The 18,621-nt window shown below is 37.9% G+C and overlaps 1 protein-coding gene and 1 long non-coding RNA gene across 3 annotated transcripts in view; both read left to right on the top strand.

The window, feature by feature from the left end:
• Positions 1-18,621, top strand: part of LOC127526725 (uncharacterized) — a 217,178-nt gene that overhangs the window by 48,512 nt on the left and 150,045 nt on the right. The gene's annotated exons all lie outside the window — the stretch shown is intronic.
• LOC114645750 (protein mono-ADP-ribosyltransferase PARP14-like) overlaps positions 6,029-18,621 on the top strand; it is a 40,225-nt gene continuing 27,632 nt past the window's right edge. Inside the window, exons 1-4 of one of the 2 annotated variants that reach the window (XM_051923159.1) lie at positions 6,029-6,247; positions 10,183-10,280; positions 15,723-15,750; positions 16,289-18,387. In XM_051923159.1, coding sequence (XP_051779119.1) covers positions 6,076-6,247; positions 10,183-10,280; positions 15,723-15,750; positions 16,289-18,387 — 2,397 coding nt within the window. In that variant the 5' untranslated portion in view covers positions 6,029-6,075. Of the gene's footprint in view, positions 6,248-10,182; positions 10,281-15,722; positions 15,751-16,288; positions 18,388-18,621 lie in introns of those variants that run through there. The other variant, XM_051923160.1, reaches the window with a different exon arrangement.

Raw genomic sequence — 18,621 nt, 5'->3', positions numbered from 1 at the left:
ATTTTGTGATTATTATGTTTACTCCTATAGAATCGAAAACTTTTTTTTCTGTTTTTATTGTATAGATTTAAAGCTTATCATTTATTAATTTAACTTATTTTATAGAATATTTTGCCAGACATCTACATTGAATTACTTTTTCCTCTCCCTTATTCCATTATGTTCAACATTTTATATTCTTTTCTGATGCCAAGTCATTTACAGGACCTTATGATTGTTTCAGGATGTACCAGTAATCCACCTTAATCAAACGATGTGCCTGTGTGGATGTCGTTGTGTCCCTCCGGTTGCTGTGTCTCTGTCATTCCAAAAGGTGGCGCATCACTAGCACTTTTAAACAACGCATTGCATTTTTCATTCCAATTAGATTGCGCATCGCAGACATTAACACTGCCTTTACAAATGGCATATAATGGAGATACACGGTGCATTGCAAATGTTAATGCTGAGGTCTAAATTGGTTAATTAAATTTCAACCTGTCTTATATATAATATATTCAGGTAATCTACAGCCATGAGAATTGCAATAAATTACTGGGTATTTAATGAAGGAGGACAGGGAACTTATAAGGATGTCACTATTTTGTTAAGCTTTGTTAGCTTTGAAATACTTCCTCCAGCTCTTAATCCGTTTCCATAATGTTTTAATTTAGGTCCATCCTTAATACTATTCCACACTCTAGCTTTGACCACCAGGATGGCTGCAGATAGAGAATGGTCCTCAAAGAAAAGCTACTGCAAAGTGCATGCAACCTCAGACTGACATGATGGTTCAACTTGTAGCACAACAATGACCCAAAGCAAAGAGCCAAGACAACATTTGGAGTGGCTTTGTGACAAGTTTCTGATTGTCCTTAAGTGCCAAACCAAAGACCAGACCTAAACCCCTTAGATTTGAACATCTGTGAAGAGACCTAAAAATGGCAGTTTTAGAGATACTTCCCTTCCAACCTAATGCAACTTGAGAGACTCTGCCAGGATGAATGGGAAATACAGTACTGTCCAAGTCCAGGTTTGCAGAGCTTGTAGAGACTTACCCAAGAGGTGCTTCTACAAAGTACTGAATTAACAGTCTAACACTTCTATGAATGAGATATTTCATTTTTTTGATTTTTAATAAATTTGCAAATCTTCCTGATAAAAAGATTTTAATTTGTCATGATGGGTTATTAGGTGTTGATTGATGGGTAAACATGGCAAGTTTATCCATTTAAAATTAAATCTACAACACGGTAAAATATGCAGAAAGTGAAGGGAATTGAGCACTTCCTGAATCCACAATAGCTTCAGCTAAATACTCCAAAGATGCATTAATGAGTTGAATTGAGTAAGAACAACCTTGCTTAGATCCTGTCTTAATCAGAAAGAGACAATTGATGTTTATACTGATGAGCACTACTGCTGAGGAAGTGTAATATAACATTATAATCATGTCTACAAACTCCACATCAAATCCATTCTTAATAGTTAATGCTGTATGCAGATGTTGGGAACTTAAAGATACTAATTTTGAAACTGGAAGTGACTTTAATCCAATCAGCAGAAGATTCAACCTTCCTTAAACTCACATGCACCGCATCTCTTGAGCTAGAAGAATCTTTCTCTCTCTCTCTCTCTTTCTCCATCTGTCTATCTCTCTCTGTGGGATATTCACTGCACAGTCACTGAATTCCATAGAGATTATCTCAAAGAGTGGGAACTCTGCAAAATGACATTCTAAAATCTTCTCTCAAAATAAAAGCTATGAGCCTCTTTCTTTGGAGAGCCAAATTAAACAAACTCTTATCTTGGACCAGAAGCTAAGACCCAGTCTGTCAAGCCAAAGCTGTGTGGCATTAGTCTGAAGGCTGAGAAGCACCCACCACTTCAAGAAGATCAGCATCTACACTCTTGTGCCAGAAGAGTAACGCTTTTCCCTAAGATTCAGACGGCACAGCAAAGGACAAAACAACAGAAAGCAAGCTGAGGAAGTGACAGCACAGCTCTGATAAGGATCACGCAGCAAAGAGAATAAGTGCATTCCAATGCATGAAGAATCTTCCACTTGAACTCGGGAGAAACAACAAAGCAACAATTCCACACAACATTGGACATTTCCATAGAGACTTGGTATCAAAAAACTATTTATCTATGCTAAGATAAATTAGAGCAGTAAACAGCCAGCCTATGTGTTTTATGTTTGTCTAGTCCAGTGGTGGCGAACTCCAGGCTTCGAGTGCCTCAGTGGCTGCAAGTTTTCATTCTTACCATGTTCTTAATCAGTGACCAGTTTTTGCTGCTGATTACTTCTTTTAATTAACATGACTCAGGCCCCATAGTTGTTTCTTTTTCTTTAATTAGCAGCCAGATAATAATGAGACACAAAACAAGCCCCCACATGACCAGCTCCCCTGTGCCCATTACACAATATCTGAAAATAAATAGAGGGGATGGTCTTGGTAAGGCTGATCTCTCAGGTCACCTAAACATTTTGACGGTGCTCTTAGAAAGAACAGAAAAACAACAGTTTTTGAAATGTGTGCTGTGGCAGAATGAGAGCAGCAACAAGCCATGGATTTAAATAACGGGTTTAATTAACAGCAAGAATTGGCTTCTAATTAAGAAAGTGATTGGAGTGAAATTGGTTGCTGGTCATCTGTTAGCTCATTTCACATCTCATTTCTGCTTGGCTGTCATTTAATGAAGAAAGGAATTAATTCAGGGGGCTGAACTCTTCTAACAGGGCTATTAAAGTGATGAGGAAAAAGTTAATTAGCAGGGAAAACTGGTCACTGATTAGGAAAAGGGTTAGAATGAAAACCTGCAGCCACTGCGGCACTCCAGGCCTGGAGTTCGCCAGCCCTGGTCTAGTCTGTCTGTTTCCAGTCTTCTGTCAATATATATATATGCAGTTATCATATTTCTATACTCCTCATGTTTATCAATAAATAGTATTATTCTGTTTTTTAACACAAGTGTGCCTCAGTTACTTTAATATACTGTAAGTCTAAAGGCTGGAGACCCAACTCCTACAACAGAGAAAGGTAAGGTAGATAAAATTGGACCCTTGTTGAATTATTAGATTAATCTCTCATTATCATGGCATCCTTCTGGGTGGCCGTCTTATTCATTATTAATCATCAAAATTCCTACACTATCTATTATATAGTGCTTTTCCTATCTATCTATCTATCTATCTATCTATCTATCTATCTATCTATCTATCTATCTATCTATCTATCTATCTATCTATCTATGGTATTACTCTGAAAATCCAGTAAATACCTCTATTTTAAGATACAGGAAGATTTAATATGTACCGTAGTTTAAAAAATACATCTCTATAAACTCAAGATTAAAATAGTTTTAAGATGAGGGGTTGAAAATAGGGGCGGCACGGTGGCGCAGTCGGTAGCGCTGCTGCCACCCAGTTAGGAAACCCTGGTTCACTTTCCGGGTCCACCCTGCGTGGAGTTTGCATGTTCTCCCCGTGTCTGTGTGGGTTTCCTCCCACAGTCCAAAGACATGCAGGTTAGGTGGATTGGCGATTCTAAATTAGCCCTTGTGTGTGTCCTGCAGTGGGTTGGCACCCTGCCTGGGATTGGTTCCTGCCCTGTGTTGGCTGGGATTGGCTCCAGCAGACCCCCGTGGCCCTGTGTTCGGATTCAGTGGGTTGGAAAATGAATGGATGGATGGATTGAAAATAGAACTTCTACATATTTTATACATATAACATTCAGGAAGCTGTTCAGTGAAAATTTTACATTAGATCTTTCATATCAGCATTCAGAACTTGTTACTTGAACCTTGAAAATTATATATATATATATATATATATATATATATATATATATATATATATATATATATATATATATACTAGACAAAGAGCCAGTTTCGACAACGTAAGATGAAACGGGCAAGAGTTTGTGTCAGCAGTGTATGAAGAACAAATGATAAGTAACAAACAAGTTGTTTTGTAATGATTGTAGTCCACTTTACTCATTACTGTACAGGCTTGTACTGTTAGTTGATGAATTTTCCAGGCCTATAGTATAATATTGAATGATGAATGTTCCAGTACAATATGGAATAGTAATAAGTAAAAGCACCACAAACCTGATATAGGTGTATTGAATGAATGCGTAATTGAATCAGAATGCGTAATTAGGCCTCGAGCTGTAGTCGAAATCGCCTTTCAGGCCTCTAGAGCTTTAATCGAAGTTGCCTTTCTCTTTGAATTTTTGCAGCCGTAAATCTGCCTGCCGCGATGTTGGGGTTGGATGTCGGTCTCGTAAGGTTTTTTGGGTAGCTGCACAGAAGGCGACTACGCATTTGGCTTCAGATGGATGTGAGTGAGTGAGTGAGTGAGGAGGCAAGCGAATTATGTATTAAGATATATATATATATATATATATATATATATATATATATATATATATATATATATATATATATATATATATATATATCAAGTCAAGTTGGGGAGCATGCACTGGTACAGTGTGTTGCCGCACCAACTACATGACAAAACAACTCAAGATCCCAGTTTGCAACTCCCCAGCCAGACACATGGTCCAGTCCCACCCTCCGGAAATGACCCTCTATTTGCCGCAACCAGGTGTTACGTGGGTGACCCTTTGGCCTGGTCCAGCCACTCGGGTTCCCAACAATGAGGATCTTACAAGCTGGATCACATACCACATGGCCAATGTGCCGTAACTAACGCTCCCACACAATGCAGGTAATGTGCCTCATTCAGGACTCCATGAGCAACAACTCATTCGACACAAAGTCAAACCAGCGGCACCCAAGGATTTTCCGGAGTGACACAGTACCAAAGGAGTGAATGTCACTGCCAAGGTAAGTAAACCTCTCAACAAGGTCAACACTCTCTCCGCAAACAGACACACTGCTGATGGTTGTGCCTAAGAGGTCATTAAAGGCCTGGATCTTGGTTTTTATCCAGGACACTCGCAATCCCAGACACTCAGACTCCTTGCTCAGTCTCTCGAGCGCCCCGATCAGAGCCTCAATTGACTCTGCGAAGATCACAGCATCGTCAGCAAAGTCAAGATCAGTGAATCTTTCTTCACCAACAGATGCCCCACACCTGCTGGACCCCATGACCTTTCCCAACACCCAGTACATACAAGCATTAAACAGAGTAGGAGCAGAACACACCCCTGACAAACCTCAGAATTAACTCAGAAAAACAGAGAGGTTCTGCCTCCATTCTGCACAGCACTCACAGTACCAGAATACAGGCCATCTATGATATTCAGCAACCTCAAGGGAATCCCGCAACCCTCAGGATGTCCCACAGGGCAGCTCGATCAATGAATGTCCAACGCTTTGCGAAAATCGGCAAAGGCTCCTAAGTAACTCTGCCGATATTCGTGTGTGCGCTTCATGAGAACCCTCAGTGCCAGGATGCTGTTGATGGTAGACTTCTTACATGTAAAACCGACTGTTCCGGTCGCTGGTAGGTTAGCAAGTGATCATGGATCCTATTAAGGATGACCCTAGCAAGGACCTTACCCGACACCGAGAGCAGTGTTATCCCCCTGTAGTTGCTGCAATCCAGGCGATCACCCTTCCCTTTCCAGATAGGGACGACAAGTCCCGTTTTCCAGTCAGTTGGGATGATGCCAGTCTCACAAATAGAAGCAGAGATTGCTTGCAATGCCAGGAGGACAGCCTTACCATCAGCCTGGAGAAGTTCACCCCAGATACACACAGATACCATACCATATATATATGGTTTACCTAAAATAGAGAAGAAATAACTAAGTAAAAGATTTTAGTTATGATTATGGTACTTCAAAATAATAAGTTGATATGCTTGTTTTAAGTTGTGTTAATTCATCTTTATAAAAAGTGAGTTTGGCCAATTTCTTGGGTTTAAGCGCCTTAACTTAAAACTTTTGATCTCGTTTGTTCTTGTCCTGCTAACGCTCTCGGCTTTGAGAAACGTCACAGCATTTTTTAGTCTTTACTCATTTTAAAGCTGACCCACCTGCTTAGTGAAAGTGAAACTGAACTGTGACTTGGAATGATTTCGAAGTAAGAGCAAATTTAGGAACCTTTCACGAAATGGAAAACTATCCTTATACCGTTTTAATGGAATTAACGACTTTGGGAGAAAAGCACAAAGAACGGATCGAGTCTTATTTTCGAATAAAACGAAAGTCTGGCGGCGGAGAATGCAGCAAACTAAAACACATTGATGGAAATTTGTACAGCATTTCTTTTGAAAACGAGGACGGTAAGAGAACATTTTCCTGGTATTGTCGTTAAAAAATCTTTCTTTTTTTGCTAATTTACTCATAACAAATTGACACGATGGCAAGTTAGGTGGCATCATGCGATGAAAGATGACCACGCAACACTAATTTACAGTCCGAACGGCGTAACTATAAAAGTAGAAGGCACGTATAGGAAGGCAAATCGAAGGAATGGATTTGCATTCGGTAAATGAACTTATTTACAAATATTGTACCTGGGATTTGCTTCTTTTATTTATCAACTTAAACTGGTGAAATGTGTTAGCGTCATACTAACTCGTTCGACAGCATTTTTATTTAATTCCTTAATAAAACTCTAAAGTGTCTTGTGAAAACAAATAAAGATATTACCCGTGACAACGACAGTTTCGAGGTACACTTCCTCGTTAAATCTTTTAGTAATATATATATATATATATATATATATATATATATATATATATATATATATATATATTTCTTTGGCAGACGAATCTCGCCAATTTAGGACACCAGGAATCGTCTAAACACAAGTTCACAAGTTAGTAAATGCCTTTGTTTACATTTTATTTGTTTTTGTTTGGATTGTGTTTTATGAACAGCTAATAATGAAACCGAAACGAAGAAGCCTATTTTGCTCACTTTTTTTTCAAACAGATACCAAGCCACAGTAAAACGCCATTATTCTGCACTTGTATCCTTACAAACAACACACATACCGTATATAAAACTTCGTTTCACTACTGTGCCAGCACAAGCCCACCACAAGTCAGAACTCTTATATTGCCTTTTAATGCATTGACCTCAAAGACGGCTTAAACTGAGCTGTGTGTGTGTGGGGGGGGGTGGGTGTGTGTGTATATATATATATATATATATATATATATATATATATATATATATATATAGTATAATGAGGGTGAGGAGCCATGGTTTCTGTAAAAAAAAAAAAAACATTATACATATATAAAAAATATTACCATGATAAAAAATTACAAAAAAAAGAATTTATGTTTATATAGATGGGTCGATTTAAGTTTTTTTTTTTTGCTTTTTCATATTTTGATTATTTTTAATATTCAGGTTAAGTCATCATTTAGTAATATGAAGACAAATGGCTAAAAGTGACATAGCTGTCTATTAGCATTCAGTAATTGCTTGGACTGAAGTCTGCTCATTTCATCATTAAATGTCAGTAGTGAAACACAATTAAGAGAGCAAACTCTAAAGAAAAAGTGAATCAAAAAGAAAATGATAAAACAGAATTAATTGTTGAAAGGTATAGCACAAAATCCATCCATCCATCCATTATCCAACCTGCTATATCCTAACTGCAGGGTAACAGGGGTCTGCTGGAGCCAATCCCAGCCAACACAGGGCGCAAGGCAGGAAACAAACCCTGGGCAGGGCGCCAGCCCACCGCAGATAGCACAAAATACAGTACAAAAATATCTTATAAATGTAAATTCTACACTACTATTTTTTTCTAAATGCAAAATAACAGTAGGAAAAAGGAGGCCAATTAAACAATGAGATTATAAAATGACTCATGGATTGTGAAATTAGTTGGAACAAAAACCTGAAGGTACAGGGAGCCTGCAGGAGTGAACTTGAAAACCACTGAACTAACCAGTTATGTGAGTAACATCACTTTTAATACATTTAGTTAATTTTAAATTATTTTTATATAACCTTTATTAAAATATATTGCACTGTAATGCAATAAAGGTGTAAAATATTGATATGAAATAGATAAATGCATCTAAATTTCCTTTAAGCAGTGTTTCAGCTGTCAATATAAATTAATTGTTTCAATGTGAAAGACTATTTTATAAAAAAAAATGTATTGCCATAAACTCATCCATCCATTTTCCAACCCGCTGAATCCGAACACAGGGGTCTGCTGGAGCCAATCCCAGCCAACACAGGGCATGCAGGAACCAATCCTGGGCAGGGTGCAAACCCACCGCAGGACACACACAAACACACCCACACACCAAGGCCAATTTAGAATCGCCAATCCACCTAACCTGCATGTCTTTGGACTGTGGGAGGAAACCGGAGCGCCCGGAGGAAACCCACGCAGACACGGGGAGAACATGCAAACTCCACGGAGGACCTGGGAAGTGAACCCGGGTCTCCAGGTCTCCCAACTGCGAGGCAGCAGCGCTACCCACTGCGCCACCCGCCATAAACTCATATGGTACAAAATTCTAAATTTGTATAAACTTAGTATATTTGCATAAAGGAACAGCCCAATTTACAGCTGCAAATTCTTCCCTATAACCCCCATATTTTTAGAATGGCCCAGCGCGGACGGTATCCTTATTGAATAGAACCGGTTTCTGCCACTATTATTTATACACCAAACAACTATGGCACAAGAATTTCAATGTGGTCTCACAGTGTATGTGACAATAAATATCTCTAATCTAATTTTATCTAATCTTAAAAAACTGAAAATAGTGTTAATATACAGTTTTTTAGTCCACTTTTATACTCCACATACATAAGGCCAGATTTAGGCATCACCTAAACTAAACATGCCGTATATATTCGCGTATAAGTTGGTTCTTGAATCCCGAAAAATCGATCATTAAATCAGACGCCGATTTATACGCCCGTTCAAAAAATACACTTAATTTTTTTTTTTTACATCTTCTTGCCTCCTCCAATCTCGCAGCAGTTTCTCAGATACATCGAATTTTGTTGCAGCAGCGCAGTTGCCAATTTCTTTCACCACGTCAACAACTTTTAATTTAAAAGCAGCTTCATATTTTCTTCTGATTGAACGCTCCATCGTAGATAAGGGTTGCTCTTACGATAAAGGTGTATAAGTTACAAAAAAACACAAAAAACAGTGCACACGTCGCTTCGGAATCGTTCGGGTATTACCGTGTGGTCACGTAGGCACAATAGAGAGAGAGAGAGAGGATAGGAGCACGAGATGATACAGCGCTTAGCCACACCCACATAGAAACAACAGGCCGTGTGCTCCGTAGTTACTCTCTCAGGTGGGCATTAGCATATCATAATCTCTTGGACCAATAGCGTCAGTTTTCCGTATTCGATTTAGGGACCGACATTATAAAATACCAGAAACTATTCGGTAAAATCAAGCCTCGACTCATCCGTGGGAGAACTTAAACGTGTGTATATACAGTACGTTAGTTTAAGTTCCCTCAGTCCCTCAGATTTGCTACTGTTTTGCTACCGTATTTTTAAGATCTAATACAGCAGTCCCTCCCTCAGTATCTTCATGGTTTTATGTATCTTTCAGCACAGCCTTATTCTCTTTATAGAGCTTCTAAAGGTTCCCATAACTTAGGATCTCACCATGTCTAAATGTGGCTTTGCATGTACTGTACATATTTAAAAACAGTCACCTAGGTTCATAGCTGTATGGTGGTGTTGTCATTAGCTCTGCGAAAGTATGGATTTACTGCATTTGCCCTAAATCCTGTTTGTCTGTATGGTGTCTGCACAGTCTCCCTATATCTACAAGAGTTTTTCTCCAGTCATTATGACTTTTTCTACACATTGAAAAAAGATGCCTGTATTGGATTAATTGGACTCTTTAAACTATCCTGGTATGAGTGAATGTGGATGTACAGTATACATGACTATACTCAGTGGTGGATTAGTATTCTGCCCTTTTTTCGGTGCCTTGTTCCTAGTGCTTCTAGGAGATCAGGTAAGAAAGTAAATTCATATGCAATCATTTTTATGTCTAAAGTGAACAGAATGGACTGAGTGAGTGTTAGAAAATTATTTTTGCAGTTTGTAAGGAACTTAATGAGGAAGCTCTCCCATCTTTATGTTACTGTCGAAATCCATCGCTTTAAAGTAGAAATGTTGCTCATATTGTCTCTCCACTACGAGATCTTGTTCTTAAATATAGAAGTTTTGAAAAGTAATATATTTTTGATCTTTAAAGCTCAACAGAGAGTTCTCAACACAAAAGATCACAACATCAATGTTGGAAATGAAACAGTTAAAATCACAGTGTGGAGAAAAGAAGCTGATCCACTTCAGGTATGCAATATCATTTTTTAATTATTAAAACTCATATGAATTTTGTTGTCCTAAAAATAAGTTATGCACACTTGTAAAACAGTTCCATGTTGTTTTATTTGTGTTTGTTATGAGTACAGACATTTACTGCTGTACAACTACACTATCTAGTACTGGGCTGGACCCAATTTTGTCTTCAGAGCAGCCGTTATTTTTTAAAGGGATGGATTATTAAAGTGCTGAAAACGTTCCCCTGGAATTTTGGTCCAAGATGGCTAAATAGAATTATATAGTTTCTTCAGCCACACATTTATAGTCTGAACCTTTCATTCAATCTCATCCCAAAAGCACTCTTTTGGGTTGAAGATCTAGGAACAGTGTAGGCTATCAGACAAATCTAAAGTCACTGTCATAATCCTGGAACAAGTTTGACATAATTTGTGTTTTATGATAATGTATATTGTCCTATTGGACATGTTTATTTGAAGAACAGTAGACAGTGGGCAAAAAAGATGCACAATGCTTAGGAACACCGTGGCACTTGAATGATGTTCACTTGGTATTATAAGGCTTAATGTGTACCAGGTCATTCTATTCAAATTTGGTTGCATCCCAGCGCTGTCTTAACTGTACTATTGACACATGGTACAAAAGATCCATTAATACATGATGTTTACCCCACACCCCATCCAAACTGCAGGAAAATTGAAGTTTATCTGACTAGAAGATATGTTTCCAATCTTCAGTTTTCTGGTTTATGGATTCATTTGTCCATGTAGCTTAGTGTTCCTTTTCTTAGATGACAGGAGCAGAGTTGTGCATGATTTTCTACTGCTGTAGTCCAGCTTCTTCAAAGTCTCATGTGTTGTCCATTCAGAAATGCCTTCCTTTCTGCTTTCCACTGTTGAATGTTTGTGTCTTTTGTTTCAAAATGAACAAGTCTGACCATTCTCCTGTAACCTTTCTTAATAGCAATGTGCTTCTAGTTGCAATGCTGCTGCATCCTTCATTCCCTATACTCTCTAGACTCTGTAGTGTACACAAATATCAGTAAAGCAGCTATTTATAAAATGCATGAGCCACAATGTCCGGCATCCAAAACAATGCAATGGTGAAAGCCATTTGGATGATGCATATTTTCCAAGCAAAGTTTTCGTTGGAGAGCAAGTGAATCTCTTGTGCATTTCTATTTGATGTGTAACTTGTGTTGGAGACTCATGATTGGCTGTTAGGAGGAGCAGGTTCTTTGCATTAAGAAGCAGGTGAAGCAGAATGCCACAACAAATTTAGGACTGGGGAATAGGGTGCATAATTAAAAAAAAAAAAAAAAAAACATAGTTTTGGTTCACAATGAATGTGCCTGAAAGTGCATTGGCAACAGACTAGAGCAAATAGAACTTTACTGTATATGCAAACACTACAGATTTGCACTGCTGCTCAGGATGTCCAAAGGCAAGGAGACTATGTATCTGTTTATCTGTTTTGTTGTGTGACATTGCTGTTCCCTTGACACTTTTTATTGTATAGATCTTAACAAAATGTCTCAAATACTTGCAACACTGTCAGGTACTGAAGTCTAGGGCTTCTCTGTTCCCTTTTACACCTATACCACCTAGCAATTAGACAGAGTAAAAGTACAGCAGAAGAAGGGCACTGTGGCGCAGTGGGTAGCGCTGCTGCCTCGCAGTTGGGGGACCTGGGTTCGCTTCCCAGGTCCTCCCTGCGTGGAGTTTGCATGTTCTCCCCGTGTCTGCTTGGGTTTCCTCCGGGCGCTCTGGTTTCCTCTCACAGTCCAAAGACATGCAGGTTAGATGGATTGGCAATTCTAAATTAACCCGTGTTTGTTTGTGTGTGTCCTGCGGTGGGTTGGCACCCTGCCCAGGATTGTTGGCTGGGATTGGCTCCAGCAGACCCCCGTGACCCTGTGTTTGGATTCAGCGGGTTGGAAAATGGATGGATGGATGGATAAACCATACAAAATTACATTATTTGATGTGTAGTTTCAAGTGGCACATAAACTTGTAGTTAATCTTGATTATTTTGATTATTATTTCTGGTCAGCCCTTCAGGTCATCATCTGAATAGGGCCAATATGGCTGCCAAGAAAGTGTTGATTTATGGCACGGGAGAATAGTCCCTTTGTTACCACTGTCCTTCCCATCCTTGATATACAAGATGACTCTTTGCTTCTCAGTCCTCCAGTCCCACCCCCATTCTAGTCCACGTATTCCATCTGTAAGGGGAAGGAGCGTCATAAATTCTACCAAGCTAACTCTTTTGTTCATTTTTTACCACCATGTTAATGACCTGTTCATCTTAGCCCACTTGTATTTCTTCAGATATGATGGCCAGAATTTCTGAGATTTTATCTATGCTAGGTTTAACCTACAACAATATATTTGTTCTAAAGTACTGTTATTTTTTTCTTAATATATACTTTTATCATAATATTATTATACCATCCTTTTCACACTATGAAGCATGCATTAAGGTGGAATCTGTAAGCACCTGGGCAAAGGTACACAGAAATCGTAACACAAAGCACTGAATATACTTTTTTTTAAAATAAAACTAAGCTATAAAGTGAAAATTTAAAAAGTTTTCTATAGCTTGGCGCACCGCTGCAAAAAGTTAACAAGGCTACTAAAAGAATATTGTTAATGTATTGATGATTCAATATTTACAACAACAACAGCAACATTTATTTATATAGCACATTTTCATACAAAAAGTAGCTCAAAGTGCTTTACATAATGAAGAAAAGAAAAATAACAGACAAAATACAAAATTAAAATAAGACAACATTAGTTAACATAGAAAGGAGTAAGGTCCGATGGCCAGGGTGGACAGAAAAAACAAAAAAAAACTCCAGAAGGCTGGAGAAAAAAATAAAATCTGTAGGGGTTCCAGGCCACGAGACCGCCCAGTCCCCTCTGGGCATTCTACCTAACATAAATGAAATAGTCCTCTATGTAGTTAGGGTTCTCACAGAGTCACTTGATGATGATGGTCATACAGACTTCTGGCTTTTAATCCATCCATCATTGTTGGAACATCATGGTGCTTTGGGTAGATGGTGGTGGTGCAAGCCTATCTAAAGACTTCAATCTTGATAAAGTAAAACTCCACCAAAGATGACATGCTATGTTAAAATACACAAATACAAATGCAGACATTAAGCCATTGAGCTTGCCATTAGAAAAGTTGAACTCAATGAGTCTGGGAACTGAATCATCAACAGTGAAAATCACATTACATTGCGATTTAGGAAAAAAGTCACAATTTACATTTTCACCAAACAGTAATTTGTATTGTGTTCATATTTGCTTTGTATATTTTTACTATGTAAAACAAAAGCAGTAAAAACACGTCTTTATACATTAAAGTGTTTTTTTAAGAATCCTTGTTGGGGAGCAAACTGTAAATCAGTGAGCCTGGCCCCCATGGGTCCCGCTTTGCACCAATGATAAGGTGTATTATTTCCAGGAATTATGACAAAGATAAAAAGAAGGTCCTTTCATCTAGATATGTTCAGTGAGTGATTAGTTCTAGTTTACGGTTTGGTGAATCATTATTCTGTAGCATTCTCTACCATTTGTCATTAGCAAGACGGTGCTCTGTACATATTCTCTGTGGCTGATGTCAGAGTTTTAGTGAGGTGGAAATTACCCTAGAAGTACACACCCTAACAGACAGTTTTTTCACCAGTCCCAAAATTGTATGGCACTATGAGTCATAGCTCATCAAAGTGCATAATTGAAGAAAAACAATGCAAAGTTGTTACAGAGTATCACTGCAGCCTCCCTTGTGCTCTGCCCTATTATATAATTAGTGAGTCATACATTCTTACCATGGATGGATATTGGACTAGGCCAGTGGGGCCAGTGGAGCTAGTGCCCAGGGGTCTACTGAAACTTAATGCCTGGGATGATCAGCTAAAAATGTTTAATATATACATAGATTGATTAAAAATGTAGTAGTCACCATATGCATAATGTGAAATGTAGAAATTTGTTGCCCATATGTTGCCCTCTGAACACTAAGCCCATCTAAGCTCCTCAGTGAGCACATTGCTCTATGAACGCCAGAATATCTGAGAACCAGGCGATCTACTGCAAATATAAAATACTTCTGTAAATATGAGCTAAACAATGAGTAATAGCTTTGAACACAAATCACAACCCCCTTCCATTGGCTTAGGTGATGACTGTTGTTTTATTTAATTTTTATTAGATAGATAGATAACACTTGAAAATACAGTATATAGGCTTCACAGTACATCTGTCCATTTAAATAATGTAGCTGTGTGCATCCTTGTCCTTTTCGTCTGATAATACATCTTAAGAATACATTTACTGTACCATTGTACTTTTCTCCTTTGACAAGCTAAAATTATTTATAGTATTTTGAATTGGCCACAGGTGGACTCCACACAAGGGGTAGAAACAGAGGTGGGCTTAGGAGTGTGCGGGGCCTAGGGATGACCAACCCCACACTGGCTGGTTACATCAAATGTTGTTACTGGTATGAGTGGACTGTATAAACTTGTGCACGAATTTAATAAACATAATGTTAACATACACCAGATTTTCTCATTACAGTATTCAGATAAGTTTTTGCAAGATAACACGCAGACTTTATCAAAATATAACTGGAGAATATAACTTGACAAATCCACTTGAACGGGACATGCAGACCTCAAAAGCGGAGCCCCCTTAGGTGTGGGGTCTCGGGCGGTCGCTCCACTTGAAGTAGAAATATCTCAATGATGATCAACAGAATGAGATGCACCTGAGCAAAATTTAAACTGTCACAGCAAAGGGTCTGAATACTTGTGTCAATCTGATCTTTCTTTCTTTCTTTCTTTCTTTCTTTCTTTCTTTCTTTCTTTCTTTCTTTCTTTCTTTCTTTCTTTCTTTCTTTCTTTCTTTCTTTCTTTCTTTCTTTCTGAAAACACTGTAATATGTTCTCCAGGACATTACTGATTATTTGTGACCAATCCATGGTAGCAGTGGGTGAGACTTATCACCTTCCCAAGAACCACTCATTATTGGCCTAACAAATACAAAATACACACAAATTGCTGAAGATCTGCTAAAAACTTAAAGAGGCTTAAAAATGTGACAATTATTTCCTGTTTTATATCAGAAAATCAACTGATAGACATTGAAAATGGGTTTACAACAAGATCAAAAAGTATATTTGAATTTTAAACCTTATTTGATTTAAATATGGTTTTTACATTTTGATTGTGTCAATATACAGTATATTTTAAATACAGACATTTTTAATTGATTCAGTGAAATTGTAACTGAACTTTAATTGTCAAAGAATTACTTCATAAAATCAAATGGATATATAATAACTGTTGTTTCTATTTTTCAAAATAACAAATCTCATAATATTCATACAAAATGTGTAACTTATTATCTCAAAAAGTAAAATTGTAATATTGCTTCCTAGGAAACATTTGCAATGGAAGAAAATTTGCGTAAGTAGTACTTTGTGCACTTTTTACTGACATAAATTTCCTCTGTTATACTTTGTTTTTATTGCTATTGTCACTGAGCCAAGATCATTATTTTATTATCTTCTTAAAGTTCACAGTTTTGGATGATACTTGTTTTAAACTTTTCTTTTTTACCCTTGAGATGTCTCGTCATAAGATGCATAAATAGCATATTTTGAAAGAAATACAAGAAATATAAGGGGTACTTATCCACTCTTCTACACGAAACACACACATCTTTATTGCATTTTTGGGCAAAAATATAAACTTTTGACCTCACCTCATGTGTCAGAGTATAAACATAATCAAACCATCCATTTAACAAATTTGGTTAATTAACGGCAGGCTTTGGCATCTAAACAAGATAGAATGAAAATCAGCTGCCACATTGCATTCTAAGAACAGGTTTGAAAATCATTGGGCTCTTTGGAAAAATGATATTGTGCTTTTAAATAGACTAACCTTTGATGATGCTTAACAATTCTATATTTATTAACTTTACCTTATGTTTTTTGTTTAGAAAATCAAGCAGCTTCTGGCACACAGGGTCTTTTTGCTGGTTCAACCAAAAAGGGAAACACAATTGTCCAAAAAGTTGACATGTACCGTTGCCGATACCTCCAAGACTGCAAAGATGCAATTGACGACTTAACTCAACAGCTTTCAGAAATTAATTGCACTGTACAGTTCTCAAAAGAAAATGATGAGACAGTGTTAATTCAAATGAGCAATGGAGAAATTGCCAATTGCTCTGAAAAAGTTGAGGGTATTTTTAAAATTATGGAGGAGAAGTATTGCTGCCACTTTGAAACAGATCCTAAAAAACGACAGATTCTTCTGAAAATGCCACATCTTGCAAACAAGTCCACCCGAATCTACCACGAACCTGCTCAGCGTTTCACAGTTATGGTTGGTCAAAATGCAGACATTTTTGAACTTTTAACTGTTGTAGAAGGTGTGGCATCACAAGACAGACAAGGAGAGTCAATGAAAATTGAATTAAGGGTGTCCAAACCAAAGTACATCCTTCTTTGTGATTTATTTGAAAATGCCATGGAAGGACAAATAAAGATAACTTTTGATGGCAAGTCTTCTCTGTACCTTGAAGGAACCCCAAATGCAGTTAAAAAAGGAACATGCATATTTCAGGAGCAATTAAAGAAAATCCTTGATCAAACCATCCGATTATCAAAAGTATTGATTTCTTTCTTAAAATTAAAAAGCACACAAGATGCTTTGACAACTTTATTCAACACCTTCAGTAAAACTGTGACCATGGACATTGACCTTGATGTGACACTTTTTAGTCTTTCAAAAGAAACACTGGAAGAAGCTAAAAAGATTTTACTCACAGATCTCAGGAAAGAAGACATTAATGTACCAGAAAGCTTCAAGTCGACTCCTATACAGGAAAAACTGATGGAATTTGTACACAAATTAGATTGTAGAATAAACAAGAAGGTACCAAGAGTGTGGGTTAAAGAAGATGCCAATTGGCAGAAGATTTGTGTGGCAGGATTTACAGAGGAAGTCAAAGCTGTAATCAAAGACCTTTCTGAGTATTTTGAGAAAAATGCCTTAACAACAGTACATATTCCTTTACAGTTTCCACAGATAGCTAGTTCTTTAATTGACCTTTTAAATCTTAAAGGTCTGCAGTTTAGTGGTGTCGAATTAAAGGTGGTAACAAATCCTCCAAATGTCATTATTACAGGACCTCAACAGCAGGTGACCAGTGTTCAAAGTTCCATCCAGAAGGCTTTGCCTTCAATAATTCTGGAGGACCTGGTCATCCCAAAACCAGGTGCCTACAAATGCTTCAGTGAGTATGGGAGCTCATATCTTTCTTCGATCAGCAAAGAATACAATTGTGTAATCAAATTTAAGGAAGACACTAACATTGAAATACTGCACACCAGTGAAACACAAAGGAATCTGTGTGACTTTAAACTTGAAACAGGCAAAGTGCTTTCACTGCGACAAGGAGATATAACTAAAGAGAAAGTAGATGCTATAATAAATGCAGCAAACGAGCAGTTGAGTCATGGTGCAGGTGTGGCTGTGGCCATTAGCGATAGTGCAGGACCTGGCTTTCAAAAAGAATGTTCTGAACTGGTAAGAAGGCAAGGAAAAATAAAGACTGGAAAAGCAGTGCTAACAAAAGCAGGGAAATTACCTTGTAAAGCAGTCATTCATGCTGTTGGCCCAAACTGGAGTGAAGACAAGAATGTAAACAGAGTAAAACAGTTGCTAGCATCAGCCATTAAAGAAGCATTAGAAATTGCTGAACAAAAAGGCTTTCGAACAGTGGCAATGCCCTGTGTCTCCTGTGGAATATTCAGTGTTCCCGTCGAACTGAGTGCAGAATGCATCATTTCAGCAGTGAAGAACTTTGCCATAACAGCCCACAGTGTTCGTTCAATCACAATTATCGATATCAACAGAGATACACTAAAGAAGTTTGAGGATATTTGCAGAAAGCTTCTAGGAATACAAGAAGCCACATTAAATCAGAACCAGAAAATAGAAGAATCATCACACGTTAGCATGTCTATGGATCAAGAAGAAAGCCCAAACCTCCAAGTTGAAGTTGTTTTGGGAAAACTGGAGGAACACAGCGTAAGGAAACATTTTATTATATTTAAAACCTTTAGTTTCAAAATCTGCTAATTCGGTTTTAACTTTATTTTGTCATTTTTCATTAAAGAGATACACTGAGACACGGTGGGACGCAGTTGGGAGACCTGGGGACCTGGGTTCGCTTCCCGGGTCCTCCCTGCGTGGAGTTTGCATGTTCTCCCTGTGTCTGTGTGGGTTTCCTCCGGGCGCTCCGGTTTCCTCCCACAGTCCAAA

Source organism: Erpetoichthys calabaricus, chromosome 2 (genome assembly GCF_900747795.2).
Source record: "Erpetoichthys calabaricus chromosome 2, fErpCal1.3, whole genome shotgun sequence".
Lineage (NCBI taxonomy): Eukaryota > Metazoa > Chordata > Cladistia > Polypteriformes > Polypteridae > Erpetoichthys > Erpetoichthys calabaricus.
This window is presented reverse-complemented; position numbering and strand designations above follow the sequence as displayed.